This window comes from Sminthopsis crassicaudata, chromosome 4 (genome assembly GCF_048593235.1).
Source record: "Sminthopsis crassicaudata isolate SCR6 chromosome 4, ASM4859323v1, whole genome shotgun sequence".
Lineage (NCBI taxonomy): Eukaryota > Metazoa > Chordata > Mammalia > Dasyuromorphia > Dasyuridae > Sminthopsis > Sminthopsis crassicaudata.
This window is the reverse complement of record NC_133620.1, coordinates 395957043-395970965: the sequence shown is the minus strand read 5'-3', so window position 1 is coordinate 395970965 and position 13923 is coordinate 395957043. Positions and strand designations below refer to the sequence as shown.

Sequence of the window (13923 nt, the reverse complement as noted above, 5' to 3'; positions counted from 1 at the left end):
TTTTCTGTATGAGCATTCACACCTCAAATCATAAAATACTATAGATTAGGATTTTATTTATTTATTGTTATGGTGATTGAATAGATTTAAGAAAGCAGCAGAGAAAAGTGGGTTGAGCAAACACTTCTCCCAAACTTGTTCTCCCTTTCCTTCCCAGAAAACCAGTTTAAAATGTAATATAATAACCTAAAATAAGTTGGGAATTATAATAAGGGAGGCTGGCAAATACTTAAATTAAAACTGTAGCTACATTCTCTGTGATAGCTAAAAAGTAGGAAAATAGTAGGTATCCATCAATTGAGGAATGGCTAAGTAAATTGTGATACCTGAATGTTATGGAATATAATTATGATATAAGAAACAATGTGTGTGATTCATAAAAGAGAAGCATGGAAAGATCTATAATGATTGATAGAGTTGAAATAAGCAAAGCCAAACCAATGCTATACACAGAGACAATAGCAACATAAATTGAAAGAATAACTACACGCCCCCAAATCAAAAGTAAATGTAACATCAAGATCAAGATAAAGTATTACTGGAGTAAACAAAGATGAGAAGAAACCTTCCTACCTTCACAGGTGTTACACACATTGCACATGGTTTTGAACTTTTTCAATGAATCAATCATTATGCCAATTTTCTTTTTCTTTTTCTTCTCTTAATTTTGTTCTATGGCATGACTTTCTAGGAGAAATATGAGAAAGGATACTTGCAATAACAGTGGCAATGTAAGAAACAGAAAATATCAATTTTTTAAAAATGAAGATTGAACTATAGCTGTAATTATTGTTTGATATACAGCATTTTGATTTCCATTAAACTCATTCAACAAACATTTATTGAGTACTTATATGCAAAATATTTTGTTAAGCATATATAATACAATTCTTGCTCTGAAGAAAATCTTTAGTCAGGAAGATGTGAAATATATAGGAATAAGTATAATGCAAGGCAATATGAGAGGAGGACCACAAAAATAGAATAAATGAACTGCTTTCTGAATTGATATGATTGGGTGATCAAAGAAGTCTTCTTACAAGAATTGGCATTTATTTTAGCTGCATCATTTAGGGTGAAGAAAATTTTGAAATGAGGAATAAGAGGAGGGGCGGATAGGTAGGAAGGGATGACATAAGTAAAGTATTAAAGTATATTCAGAGAATTTTGATTAGTCAGATTTGGACAAAAGAATATGACTTGGCCATAGTAGGAGGTCCCAATGACACAATATTGTAGTTCAGATTGTAAGAGGTTTTGGAAGCTTATGAGTTCCATTTTATTTGTAAGCAAAGCAAGGGGCAGTAAAGTTGTTAAAATTTTCCATAATACTTTAGTAGTTTGCTATGCAAAGTTATACATATATATCTTTTCCCCTATAATGTATAAATATATGCATTAAATAAAATACATGTATAAAAATTTTGCTGTTATTGGAGTAAATATATTTACAGAAACATCTTTTATTTCTAGAATGCCAGCTCATGAAAACAGAACGACCAAAGCCAAACACATTTATTATCAGATGCCTCCAGTGGACCACTGTTATAGAACGAACATTTCATGTGGATACTCCAGAGGAAAGGTCACTTTTTTTTTTTTTTAATTGGGGAGGGGTATCATTCAATCCACAAGTAGGTAATCTTTACCTTTATACCTATAAACATACTTTTGCAGAGTTGTCATTTGTTTCTTTGTGTTCTTTTTTTCAATCATGATAGATAAATAAGTATGAATTATAATAATACAGAAAGGTAAGAAATATTATTCTCTTCTTTTAAAAGTATTTTTTCTTTGTTGGATAATGTGAATTTGATTGTACATGTTCACTAACATTAATTTTTTTATGTTTGTTATCTGTCTTAGAACAATGCTACTTCAGTCTGACCTGTACGAATTTCTTGTTTAGCTTCTGTAGGACAAAACAATTTGAAATTTGTTTCAGACTATTTCATATTTATTAGATTCACAAATTTATCAGTAGTGTGTAGCTCATAAAAGAAAACAAACTTTTTGGAAATCAGACTTTCCCCCCCTATCTTCTGTTTCTCCACTTCAGTTTATCTTCCATTCAGCTACCAAAGTAAGGCTCCCCATTATCTCCAGGATCAAATAAATTTGTCTTGATATAATTTTTATGCCCTTCCATAACCTATCCCTCAACCTTGTATGTTTTCAATCTTTTTAACACTTTCTTTTAATGAAATTTATTTTCAGTTGCACTGGCCTTCTTACTGTTTGTTACAATTGATATTCTATCTCCCAAACCTGTTTTTTTTTAACTGGCTATCTGCCATGCCTGAAATGTTTTCAGATCAGTTAAATTTTCACCTTTTGCAAGAAGGTTTTCCAGGTCCCCTTTAATATCAGGATCTTTATTTAGTGTGTGTGTGTGTGTGTGTGTGTGTGTGTGTGTGTGTGTGTGTGTGTGCGTGCATAGAAACAGACAGAGAGAGAGAGCAGGCTTATAGTTTTTGTATTCTCTTCATCATCAGAATGTGAGGTTCTCGAGAACAGGGATTGCTTTTCCTTTTCTTTACATCCCCAGTGCTTAGTACAGTGCCTTGTAGATTGGTACATCATATGTATTTAATTTCCTGAGTATTAGCATTAACAAACTACTTCCATTGGAGAATTGATTAAATTCTGGATTGTCATTGTTCTGAGTTCAAATATGACACTTGAGGTTGTATTTATAAAAAGTGCTTACTTAGTATAATGCCTTGGGACATAGTAGGCATTCAGTAAATGTTTGTTCCTTTCTATCCCATGATATCCCCTCGTAAAAAAAAATGCATATGTGCATGTGCTTGCACACATACACACACACCCATTTGTGGTTTAAATCCTTAGGTAAAAATTGTAATGGCTCTCACTGGTGTGATCTGAGCAATGATGTTTACAGAGTTTAGAACACATCATGCAATTACACTAAGCACTCATTAATAAATAGCATATTATGCTCTTTGTAAGACAAAAACAATATTATTTTGTTTCTTTTAGTGGCTGTCTTTATCCCTCCTTTAGACAGTTATCTATTTCAGTTATTTCAGTTATCTATTTCAAACATTGAATAATCACCAAATCATTTATTGTTGACTTTTGAGTGTGTTTTTGCTGCTATATCAGGTGTTTGGAGAATTCATCATTCTTTTCCAAAATAGTGAAATCAATATTGCAAAAAAAACTTAAATAAAAAATATATTTATTATCTCTATACTATGCACTTTACTTCTATCTGTTCTATCTTCCCATTTTAGGAGTGAATTGAATTACTATTCAGATTGATCAAAAGCAACCCTTCTAAAGCAAACCTGAGGTGTTTGAAAATTATTACTGAAAACTTTTAAATTTACAATAGAAATTCTTTTTTTAAATTAATTTTATAATTATAAAATTTTTTTTGATAGTAGCATATGCATGAGTAATAAAAAAAAATTATCCCTTGTTCCAAATTTTTCCAAATTTTCCCCTCCCTCCCTCTACACCCTCCCCCCAATGATAGGCAATCCCATACATTTTAAATGTGTTACAGTATAACCTAGATACAATATATGCGTGTAAATCCAATTTTCTTGTTGCATGTTAAGAATTGGATTCCAAAGGTATATGTAACCTGGGTAGAAAGACAGTAGTGCTAACAGTTTACATTCAATTCCCAGTGTTCCTTCTCTGGGTGTAGTTGTTTCTGTCCATCACACAATAAAAAATTCTTAGGAACCACAGAGACTTCTGAACATCTTGTGTAAATTTATGAGGGAATGGAATATTCCATTTTTTGGTAGACTTCTCAGTTACTTACATAAGATTTAGAGCAGTAATATTGCTCTCAGTTTCTTTGTTGTTCAGATTGTGTGTGTGTGTGTGTGTGTGTGTGTTTTAATTTTAATTTTTTGCTTTTCTTTTTAAATATCCTAGGCAAATTCCATTATATTTTTTCCTTTCTTTGAATGTGTATTTCTTCATTCTGCCTTTTCCTTTAAACTGTTTTGTGCAAAGACCATAAGATTTTGCCATTTAAAATAGAATTTGAGATAAGATTCTTTTTTGCCTGGTCTGTTTGTTTTAGAAGTTTCTTACAATATTAGATACTTTTAGTTTAGTCCATATAGTTAATTTTTTTAGCTATTAAATTTTGGATTGATTTGGATTTTAGATATTTTGTTTTCTCAATAATTATGATGAGAGTTAGGAAAGGGGGAACCCCTTTTAGTTCAGCGCAAGGATACATAGTTAAATGAAGTCTAGTGATGGTGCAGAGTCCCCTGTAAAGGAATTTATAGGCCCGAAAACCTAGATTGATTAAACAAGGTTTATTGTAGAGTTTGGAAGTAAGAGTAAAAGGTAGGAAAACACCAGAGCTCCAGTGGCTCCACTGGTGGCTCCAGTGGGCAGAAATCCTTGACATGACCAGTGTAAGGATGCCATGTTTGGGACCTCTGCAAAGCGTGGACTCCAGGGTTGCCCCTTTTATAATGGGGGCTCTTGATGATCTTGAAGATGGGTGGAGTCCCAGGCTCCTGGCGGGTTTTCTGCCAGAGTCAGCATAGAATAGAATTCAATGGGTTTTCAGATAAGGAAGAAACTGTTTGTGGGAGTTGGGAAACCTGAGAAGATAGTGGAAGACTGAGAAAACCCAAGTTACCTCAGATCTAGTGGGGGCTGGGGAAAGCCCCGATATCATTGGAATTCAAAAGGGTGCTTTTTGTCCAGGATTTGTGAATCAAAAGATCCTAGCTTCTTCAGTCATGGGGGGGTTGGAAATCAGAAAGGTATCTTAAAGGGACCTCAACCCCCCATCAATTAGATATTAATTTGGTATTGTTCTATTCTGTTTCCCATATTTATTATACTATTCAGCTTCATTAGCATCTGGAAGTCTAGATGGCTTTTATAGTATTGTTGAGCTGAGGGAACCAGTCACCCTTATTTTAGATGTTTTATAGGAAGTGAGTTCAAATGATCCTGATTTCTAGCTCTTAACCCCCATAGAATTTCAGAGTAGCACATTATATTTCTAAAACTTAAGTCTGTTTTTAAAAAGAGGCTTAAAGTATTCTCTTTTAATTCCAGCTGGGCAATGCAAAGATCCTGATTATTATGCTTTTTAAAAGGATATAATTATACCAACAATTGAAATTTTGATGCAGTAAGCCATAATGTAAATTAATTATAGATAGTTCAGGAATTAATGGTACTGAGGTGGGGGTGAACTCTGAAATTGTGTCCCCTCTAGTCTGTAAAATAATCACTCTGAAACTGTTTCCTTTGATCTGTAAAAGAAGGGAGATTTGGGGTCACCCAGTCTGCAAGGAGGCATGTTTTCTAGATGGGCCTTTTTCTAAGATAAGCAGCATCATTCAGTTGAAAATATCAGGCAAATCACCTCCCATGAATCTTTTGGGTAGCCGTATCCCCATTCAGGAAACTCCAAATTCTGGAAAAAAAGTCTTCAAAGTAATTTCATTCAATTGGGAGATCTTGGTCTGATAATCAACTCAAATTGCCCCCCCAAGCCCCAAGATCTTCTCATAAAATAGGCTTCTGTTAACACATTCTTTGCAGATCTCCTCATTAAGAGAGAGCTTAGTGAAAAACAAAACTTCCTTTTTGCCACTAAGATTTCCTTTCATGAATTCTTTCACATTGAACCTGTGCCTCTGACCTCTGATCAAAGAGGGGATTCTCACATCAATTCTCTACCACTAGAACTGCATCAGTACTGCTTTTTGTATTGAAAAAAAAATTTAACTTCTATTATTTTGACTTCTTGATTACTCCCCTCCCTTCCTGTGTGCTCCCCCTCCCCCTCCCCTTCCCCCCTATACTGTCACACACATAACCACCAATCTTTAGCCTCTAATATTATACTCTTTTAGAATTAATCTTCTTTTCAAAACAAAATATATGTAAGTTGTCTTAGATTAATTTCCTTAACCGAGTTATACAAAAAATACAATTCCAAGTACATGGAAAGTATTTGTGCCATTTTTCCTAATCCTCTATTAATAGGAAGTTTCACTTACTATTCTTAGGGAAGAATGGACAGAAGCTATCCAGGCTGTAGCAGACAGACTTCAGAGGCAAGAAGAGGAAAGGATGAATTGTAGTCCTACTTCACAAATTGACAATATAGGAGAAGAGGAAATGGATGCTTCTACAACTCATCATAAAAGAAAGGTAGTAAAACACAATGATGCCTTGTTAGACTACTTGACACATTCCTAATTTGCCTAGAAGAAATATGCTAAAAAGTGCTATTTGTAAAAAAGGTGTCAGTCAGTTACCATATGATATGCAAACATATGGGTTACTTCTATTCAGGTGAGGCTAAACTCTCTCATGTTGTTTAAAAACAAATTGACTGCAATATCACTTTGTTTCTATGGTTCTGCACTTTTAGCACTGAATGTTGATGTGATTTTTTTGTTAAGGGATTGTGACTGATATGCCAAGAAGTACAAGGATACTGTTAAATACTGTATAACTTTAACTATACATTTGAATTTTTCTCCTTGTTATTTTTAATACTGTTTAGAAATTTTAAAATAAATGTCTTTCTCAAATGATTTGGTCCTTTTCCATTTGGCATTCTATATTCTTCAGAAATTAGAAACAGAAATGGTTCTGGTTTACTTCCTTGTTAGTGCCCTAACATCTCTGATGTCACCAGAAAAGTGAGCAGTCTGGGAAATAAAGCTTTTATTATATATATACATATATATATTTTTTTTTCTTGGAAAGCTGCTTCCCTTACCCATGGAGGATAAACAAAGCATTTTTTCCCTTTTGGTTTTAATCTACCAAATAATAGTTGTTCAGTTTATCTATTTTTATGATAGTGATACCTGGCTTCCTCCCCCCAAGGATTATAGAAAATTTAGAAGTAAATTACTTTGAATGGAAATAACATTTTAAGAGACATCTAGAGAAATAAGTATTGGTATTTTTATAATGCATTTGTTCTTAGTATAAGCTATCAATGATGAGAAGTAAACTGAGGTTCTAAACTGAAATGGGTCAGTTCCTTTTCTCTCTCTCCTTTCTTCCCCAAAGTTAACCAGGGTTCGGCAAAGGAATTTGCTACTTAGTGCTGTATGGAAACAAAGTCTTTATTGATAGTAAAGGGATAGACAGGCATTTGGCCTTTAGGAAGACCTAAACTGCCTGAAAAGGGAGCCGTCAGTTGATGGGCATTTGGCTGGTATACACCAAATGCAAAGATTTCATTTTTCAGCCTTCCTTATATACATACATGCTGACTAGAGTCATCAAAACAATGTTTGCACAGAGATGTTATCAAGAGGTTCCGGAGATATTTGTCAATAATACAAGAATTCTCTGTTGTAAATAAGACAAAAATTCTTTTTTGTTATCTCCTTCAGTCTCTCCCCAGAAAGGAATTTCAGATCATTAGAATGGGGGCTGAAAACCGAAACTAGCCCAAAGGAAGTTGAAGATTAAACAAGAAATATCAAAGGGGGCTACTGCCCCCAACATCAGGAGCTTATACTTGGGGGGAAATCTCAGCATCCTAGAATTGGAAAGGCCCTCCTCATAAGTCTCTTAAGATCCTCTACCCTTGGGAGCACTGAAAACTTGCAGCCCTCCAAAACTAGCTTTGAAAATAGAAACATGATAAGAGCAGGAAGCTTACCATAGTGCTTTCCCACCTCCTAAGGTGAATAGAGCCCCATTTTAACATAAAGATTGTAATGCCTGAGAAACTGAGCAAGATAGAGATTAGAGAGTATTTAATAATCTATTAAATAGAGAGATATATTGGGATCAAATTGGATCCATGGTTTGGTCCCAGGGCTGAATGAGACTATCTTCTCTAAGAATCCAACAAACAATCAGAGTTCTCAGTGACATATATTCACTTGGCTCAGACACAGAGGGTAGACTGAGGCAGGGGCGGAGTCAGGTGGAGTGAGCCTCTGGAGAGGGAATGACATAATCAGGGGGAGGTACCCTGGACATGGGGTGTAGCATCTTGATAAGACAGTAGCTGACATTCCAATAGCTTGGGGTGAGGAGAGGCATTCTGATATTCTAAAACATAAAATCTTTTATCCTCATCAAGTAATCTTATGAAGAGGGAGAGGAAGTTTTGCAGGACCGAATCAGACAGGATAATTAGGGAAACTGAGTCAGGACAATAAAAGAACTGTGACATAACAAGAATAAAGTGAAGAAATAGTTGGAAAAATAACAAAGCAAAACTTGATCATAAAAAATCTACTGCCATGACAGGGAAGATGAAGACAAACTTAGAACTCCTCAGTGAGGGGGAAAAAAAGTTACAAGCAAAGCCTCAGGAAAAAATGCTAATTAGACTCAAGAGCAGTTAGAATTTTTGTCAGAATTGAAAAAAGATGTAGTAGAGGAAAAATCTTGGGAGTGGGGGCGGAAATGGGAGGGAAAATTATGAAAAGAGAATTAACAGATTTGTAAAAGAGGTTAAAAAATGCTGAAGAAAATAAAATCTTAAAAAACAGAATTGGTCTAATTGTAAAACAAGGACAAAAATTCACTGAAGAAAAGAACCATTTTAAAAGCAGAGTAGACCAAAATGGAAAAATTGATGCAAAAATTCACTAAACAAAATAATTCCTTAAAAATTAGAATGAAATATCTGGAAAGTAATTTATTCTATAAGATTTCAAGAATCAATCAAATAAAGCTAAAAACAATGAAAAAAAAAAGAAGAAAATGTAAACTATTTCATTGAGAAAACAATTGACCAGAAAATAGATCAAGGAGGAATAATTTAAAAATAATTGGCCTACCTGAAAACCTTAAACAAAAAAGAGCCTAGATATCAATTTCAAAAAATTATTAAGGAAAACTGCCCTGATATTCTGATTCCAGAGGGCAAAATAGAAATTGAAAATATACTTATCACCTTTAGAAGGAGAACTATCTCATATCAAGGAGAAAATATTGCAAGCATGTAGGATGAAATTATATATTGTGGAGCCATAGTCAGAATAATATATACTTTAGGAGTTTACACAACAAGGGAGTAGAGGGCTTGGAATGTGATATTTTAGAGGGCAAAGGAGCTAATATTACACATAAATAACCTTTCATCTAAACTGAATATAATCCTTAAAAGGAAATATAGGTACTTCATAACAAAGGACTTACAAGCATTCCTGATAAAAACACCAGAACCGAATAAGAAATATGGTATTTAAACACAAGACTTTTGTGTTTCAAAAGAAGCACAAAAAGATGAAAATGAATTAAAACTATTTACATCATATTTGGGAAGATAATACATATTACTCCTAAGAATTTTTCTTATTATTAAGGCAGTTAGAAGAAATTTGTATGGACAGAGAACATTAATGTGAATTGATTTTATTGAGATAATCTCAGAAAAGAAATGTAGAGGTGAGAAAGAGGGTTACCCTGGAAGAAGAGAGGAAATCATCTCACCTAAAAGTAATGAGGGAAAGGAAAGGAGGAACCCCATTTCTCGGTGCATAGATAGTAAGAAAATCCCATGAGGCGCAGTGTCCCCTGTAAATGAATTTATAGGCCAAAAACCTAGATTGATAAATAAAAAGTTTATTGTAGAAATTTGGAAGTAAAGCTCAATTCGAAAGACACCAGGGCCAGAGGTGGCTGCTGGGTGGGCAGGAACCTTACATGGCTGGAAGGATACCATGTGTTGGCTGTGAGGGCTCCTGCAAAGAGAGTGCTCTGGCTCATTTCTTTTATACCTAGATGATGGGCAGTACCCCTCAAGTTCTTGGCGGGCTTTTCAGTTAGCTCAGATCAGATGAGGGCTGAGGGAAGCTGAGCTTATAGTGGGGCTGGGCCCAGATATTCAAAGGGTACCTTTGACCAGGATTTGTGAATCAAGGTCAGCCATGGGTTGGGCAATTAGAAAGGAATCTTAAAGGGACCTCAACCCCCATCAAAAGAAGCACACAAAGAAGAGTCTTTATAGTGAAGGGGGAAATGGGGGGGGGGTATGGCAGGCAGTGTTTAAACTCATTTTCATTGGAATTGGCTCAAAGAGAGAACAATACCTATACAAAATCTTGGTATAGAAATCTATCTTATCTATTAATGAAATAGGAAGGGGAAGGGAAAAAGAGATATGGGTGGTAGGCATTATAAAATATGGCAAGACCTATCTGAAGTGATAAGAACCAGGAAATCCTTATGTCAGAGTAACAGCAATGTTGTGATCCTCATCAGTTGTAAAAGACTGGACTAGTCTGATCATTTGGGGCAGTGAGATGATTCAGTAGATAGATCTGATCTTGGACCCTATATAGCTGTGTAACCCTGACCAAGTCACTTAACCCTGGTTACCCCAGTTTCTAATCTGTAACATGAGTTGGAGAAGAAAATGACAAACTACTGAAGTGTCTTTGCCAAGAAAATCCCATATGAGATCATGATGATTTGAACTTGACTAGAAACACTCTACAAAAAGAGAATTGATGAACTTTTAAGTACAAATTGAAGTATAGTTTTCTTGCCTTTTTTGGAGATATGCCTGTTTTCAAATATGTTTTCTGTGTTTTCTCATATATAATGAATATATTATTTGCCTTTTTAGTGTGTTGAGGAGTTAGGGAGGAAAGGAGAGAATCTGCAACTCAAAATTTAAAAAGAATATTTAAAATAATAAGTTTTTAAAAAAGAAAAAGTCATCAAAATACAGTTATTTCAGTATACAAAGAATGCCTTAATTTGAATTATGAATTTCCATTATGTGCAGGATAACTAGAAAATAATTTACAAAATGAAGGTGCTGGAATTAAAAGGATTCCTAAAGAAGGTGGGATTTTAGTTGAGACTTTAAGAAAGCTAGGAAAGCCATTAAGTAGAGATGAAGAAGGAGAGCATTCAAAATATGAGGTAAAGCTAGAGAAAAAGCCCAGAGCCAAGAGATGAGGTATCTTCTTTCTGGAGCATCCAGGAGGCCAGGATTCCTGGATCAAAGAATATGTGTTGGTCAGTGAGGTATAAGAAGAATGGGAAGGCTTAAGGTTAAGGGTTAAGTTTCGAAAGGCTTTGAATGTCTAACAAAATTATGTTATATTTGTTTTGGAAACAAGGAGCCACTGGAGATCACTGAATTGAAAGAGTATTGACATGATTGAACCTATGCTTTAGGAAAAAATCACTTTCCTGGTTGAATAGAGCTGGATTGGAATGGGGAGAATCCTGAGGCAGGTAGACCCATCAGCAGGCCAAGGCAGTATTTATTTTAGGCATGAGGTGATGAGAGAGTTTGCACTGGAGTGATGACCATCAGAGGAGAGAAAATGGATTTTATTGTTCCTTCAGTAAGACTCTTCACCTCCCAACTCCAGGTGTTTTTATTGGCTTTTTCTAAGCCTAGATTGCTCTCTCTCCTCATTTCCACCACCTGTCTTTTCTGGACTTCAACTTCCAGCTAAAATCCACTTTTCTATAGGAACTTCCTAATTACTCTTAGTTCTGGTATCTTCTATTTATCATTTCCAAACAATTCACAACACAGTTTTCCTCTGAATATCTCTGTTATTAAGGTTGGGGCTTTGAAAATGTCGTCTATTGAGAATCAAATTTCTATTTCTTATATCATTCTACTGTGCCAGGCTAGTATAGTAGTCTACTGGACTTGGAATTAGGGAATTTGAATTTACATTTACTTTTACCATGTTTTTACTTTTGGAATGTTGAGTATGTTACTTCATCACTCTGTGTCTCATTTTCCTCACCAGTTAAAAAAGGAGTTTGGATTAGATGAGAAGAGTTTTAATACTTAATGTAGTTAGGAGAGTAATTCCTTTAAATAAGTATACTCACAAAATTATCACTTTATACATGTCAGAGAATAATTACATAATTAAGTTACATAAATAAGATTTAAGTTTTAAATTTAAATTCTCTTATGTCATAAACTCAATATTTTTGAACAAACATTAAGAATATTTATACTATCATTATTTTCTAGGTACTTTTCATAGGAGGAAACACAAAGGAGAAGGGCAAGAAACGGAGAATTGATTTGTAGTTTTTGTACAGCATAGATGCAATAGTACCTAGATAGACAGACAGTACAAAAATGTTGCTGTGGTATGTTTGTTTTGGTAATTTCTGACAATCAGGAGGCTTATCTGGGGCTGTTGCTTGACAGAACGGAATTATCACTGCAGGTCTCTTATAATCTAGTCTGTTCTGGATTGGCTGAAAAATGATCCAAGAGTTATCCATTATGACATAAACTACTTATAAAATTATTAATTACAGGGTTTGGGATATATAATTTTATTTTTTAGGACAACTTTGCTGAAGTGTATCTTTTGTATCCTAAGTGGTATCTTGTTTTCTTTGCCTAAAAACAAAGATAAAATTATTTATTTGTAATAGAGTTTGAATTAAACTACTCTGAATATATACTTAATTTTAATATCTAAATTGTAAAATTAGATTATAGGTCTTATTTTTCTTCTCCTAATTGTGCCTTTTCTTTTTCTTTTATACTTTTAAATGGAATGTGTGCTTTCTTTGACTAGGAAATGTCAAAAGGAACATAAAGGATATAGAACATTAGATACTTTAGATAATAAGTCTTCAGAGTATCCAAGACATATAGCTTAATAAACTGGAATTATAATAATGAATTCTTAAAGACTGATTTAAAAGGCAGTTTTTATTCTCTCAATTTAAATAAAAATTTTTGTCTTGTCCTTGGACACCCAACACAAAGGAAAAACTTTACCTAAGCAGTGGCTAGAATACCATATCAAGTTATATTCAGATTGTAAATCCTGGACAAATAGTTTTTAATTTTGGCAGAAAATGAGCATTTGGTAACAGTGATGCTTTTTAAATATTCTGAAGAGTTTTGTCAAAATAGATCTGAAGTCTGTTTCTGACTTTGTCACTAGGTTTGTGGGTTTTTTTAACTAATATTTATTGCTATGCAAAATGCATATCACAAAAGAGGTTGACAATCAAATTGACAGAAGCTGTGAAATTCAAAATTAAGCTTGTCATATTTTCTTTTTACCTTATTATACCTAAGAATTTTAGTTCTTATGGCAAAATAACATATCAAATTTCATCTTTGTGAATTCAAAGCAATTTAGAGATTAAGTCATACTCAGTCTATGAATTAGATCAGAATGTAATTTGATATGCTAAAATATTTAGAACATATAATATACACATCATTTTATAGTGTTTTCAAATAACATATGAAGTACTTGCAACTGACACCTGAAACAGTAGAATATTGTGGAGATCTAAACTGTGTTGAGAATATTATCTGTGTAATTATACACAGTTTCATAATCTTTGTTTAAAAATGAGAATAAAAGTACTTAAAGAAGTTGGATTGTCCATTGAGGACATCTTAAGGAGCATACGCCTAGAGCCCTTCTGGAAACTTGTGGGTATATTATGGACATGGTGACTCCATATTTTGGTAGCATTTGAGACTCCTAAGCACCACATAGATGGAGGGAACCAAGGATTTCTTCATGTCTGTCACTGTACAATTATTGTTTCACCATGTTCTTGGAGTTCCATGAAATTACACAGAAACTTCTGGTCCTTATTTCCTGGGATGTCTTTTTTAGACCAGTTTGACCTATAATAAAATCAAGATGTTAAGAGTCAATAAACATTTATTAAGATTTACTATGTGTCAGGCACTATGTTAAATACTAGATATAACACAAAACAAAACAAAACAAAACAAAAAACAACAAACAATCCCACAAGATAGTTCTTGCCCTCAAGGTACATAAATGGAGGCATGATGAAGTCATGTGGCTATAGTGAGTTCCTGGAGATCATAAAATCCAAAAGATAAGCCAGGTAGGAAATAAATATGGTAAAGTTTTGGGGTGCCTGCTTCAAGGATTGGGAGAAACTCTAAGATGTCCACTCCTAGCCTCA

The 13923-nt window shown here is 34.0% G+C and overlaps 1 protein-coding gene across 4 annotated transcripts in view; it reads left to right on the top strand.

Annotated features, from left to right (window-relative positions):
* Positions 1-13923, top strand: part of AKT3 (AKT serine/threonine kinase 3) — a 410275-nt gene that overhangs the window by 246171 nt on the left and 150181 nt on the right. For all 4 annotated transcript variants that reach the window (XM_074262535.1, XM_074262536.1, XM_074262534.1 and 1 more), the window contains 2 exons: positions 1474-1585; positions 6036-6180. In XM_074262535.1, the coding sequence (XP_074118636.1) occupies positions 1474-1585; positions 6036-6180 (257 nt within the window). The remainder of the gene's footprint in view (positions 1-1473; positions 1586-6035; positions 6181-13923) is intronic.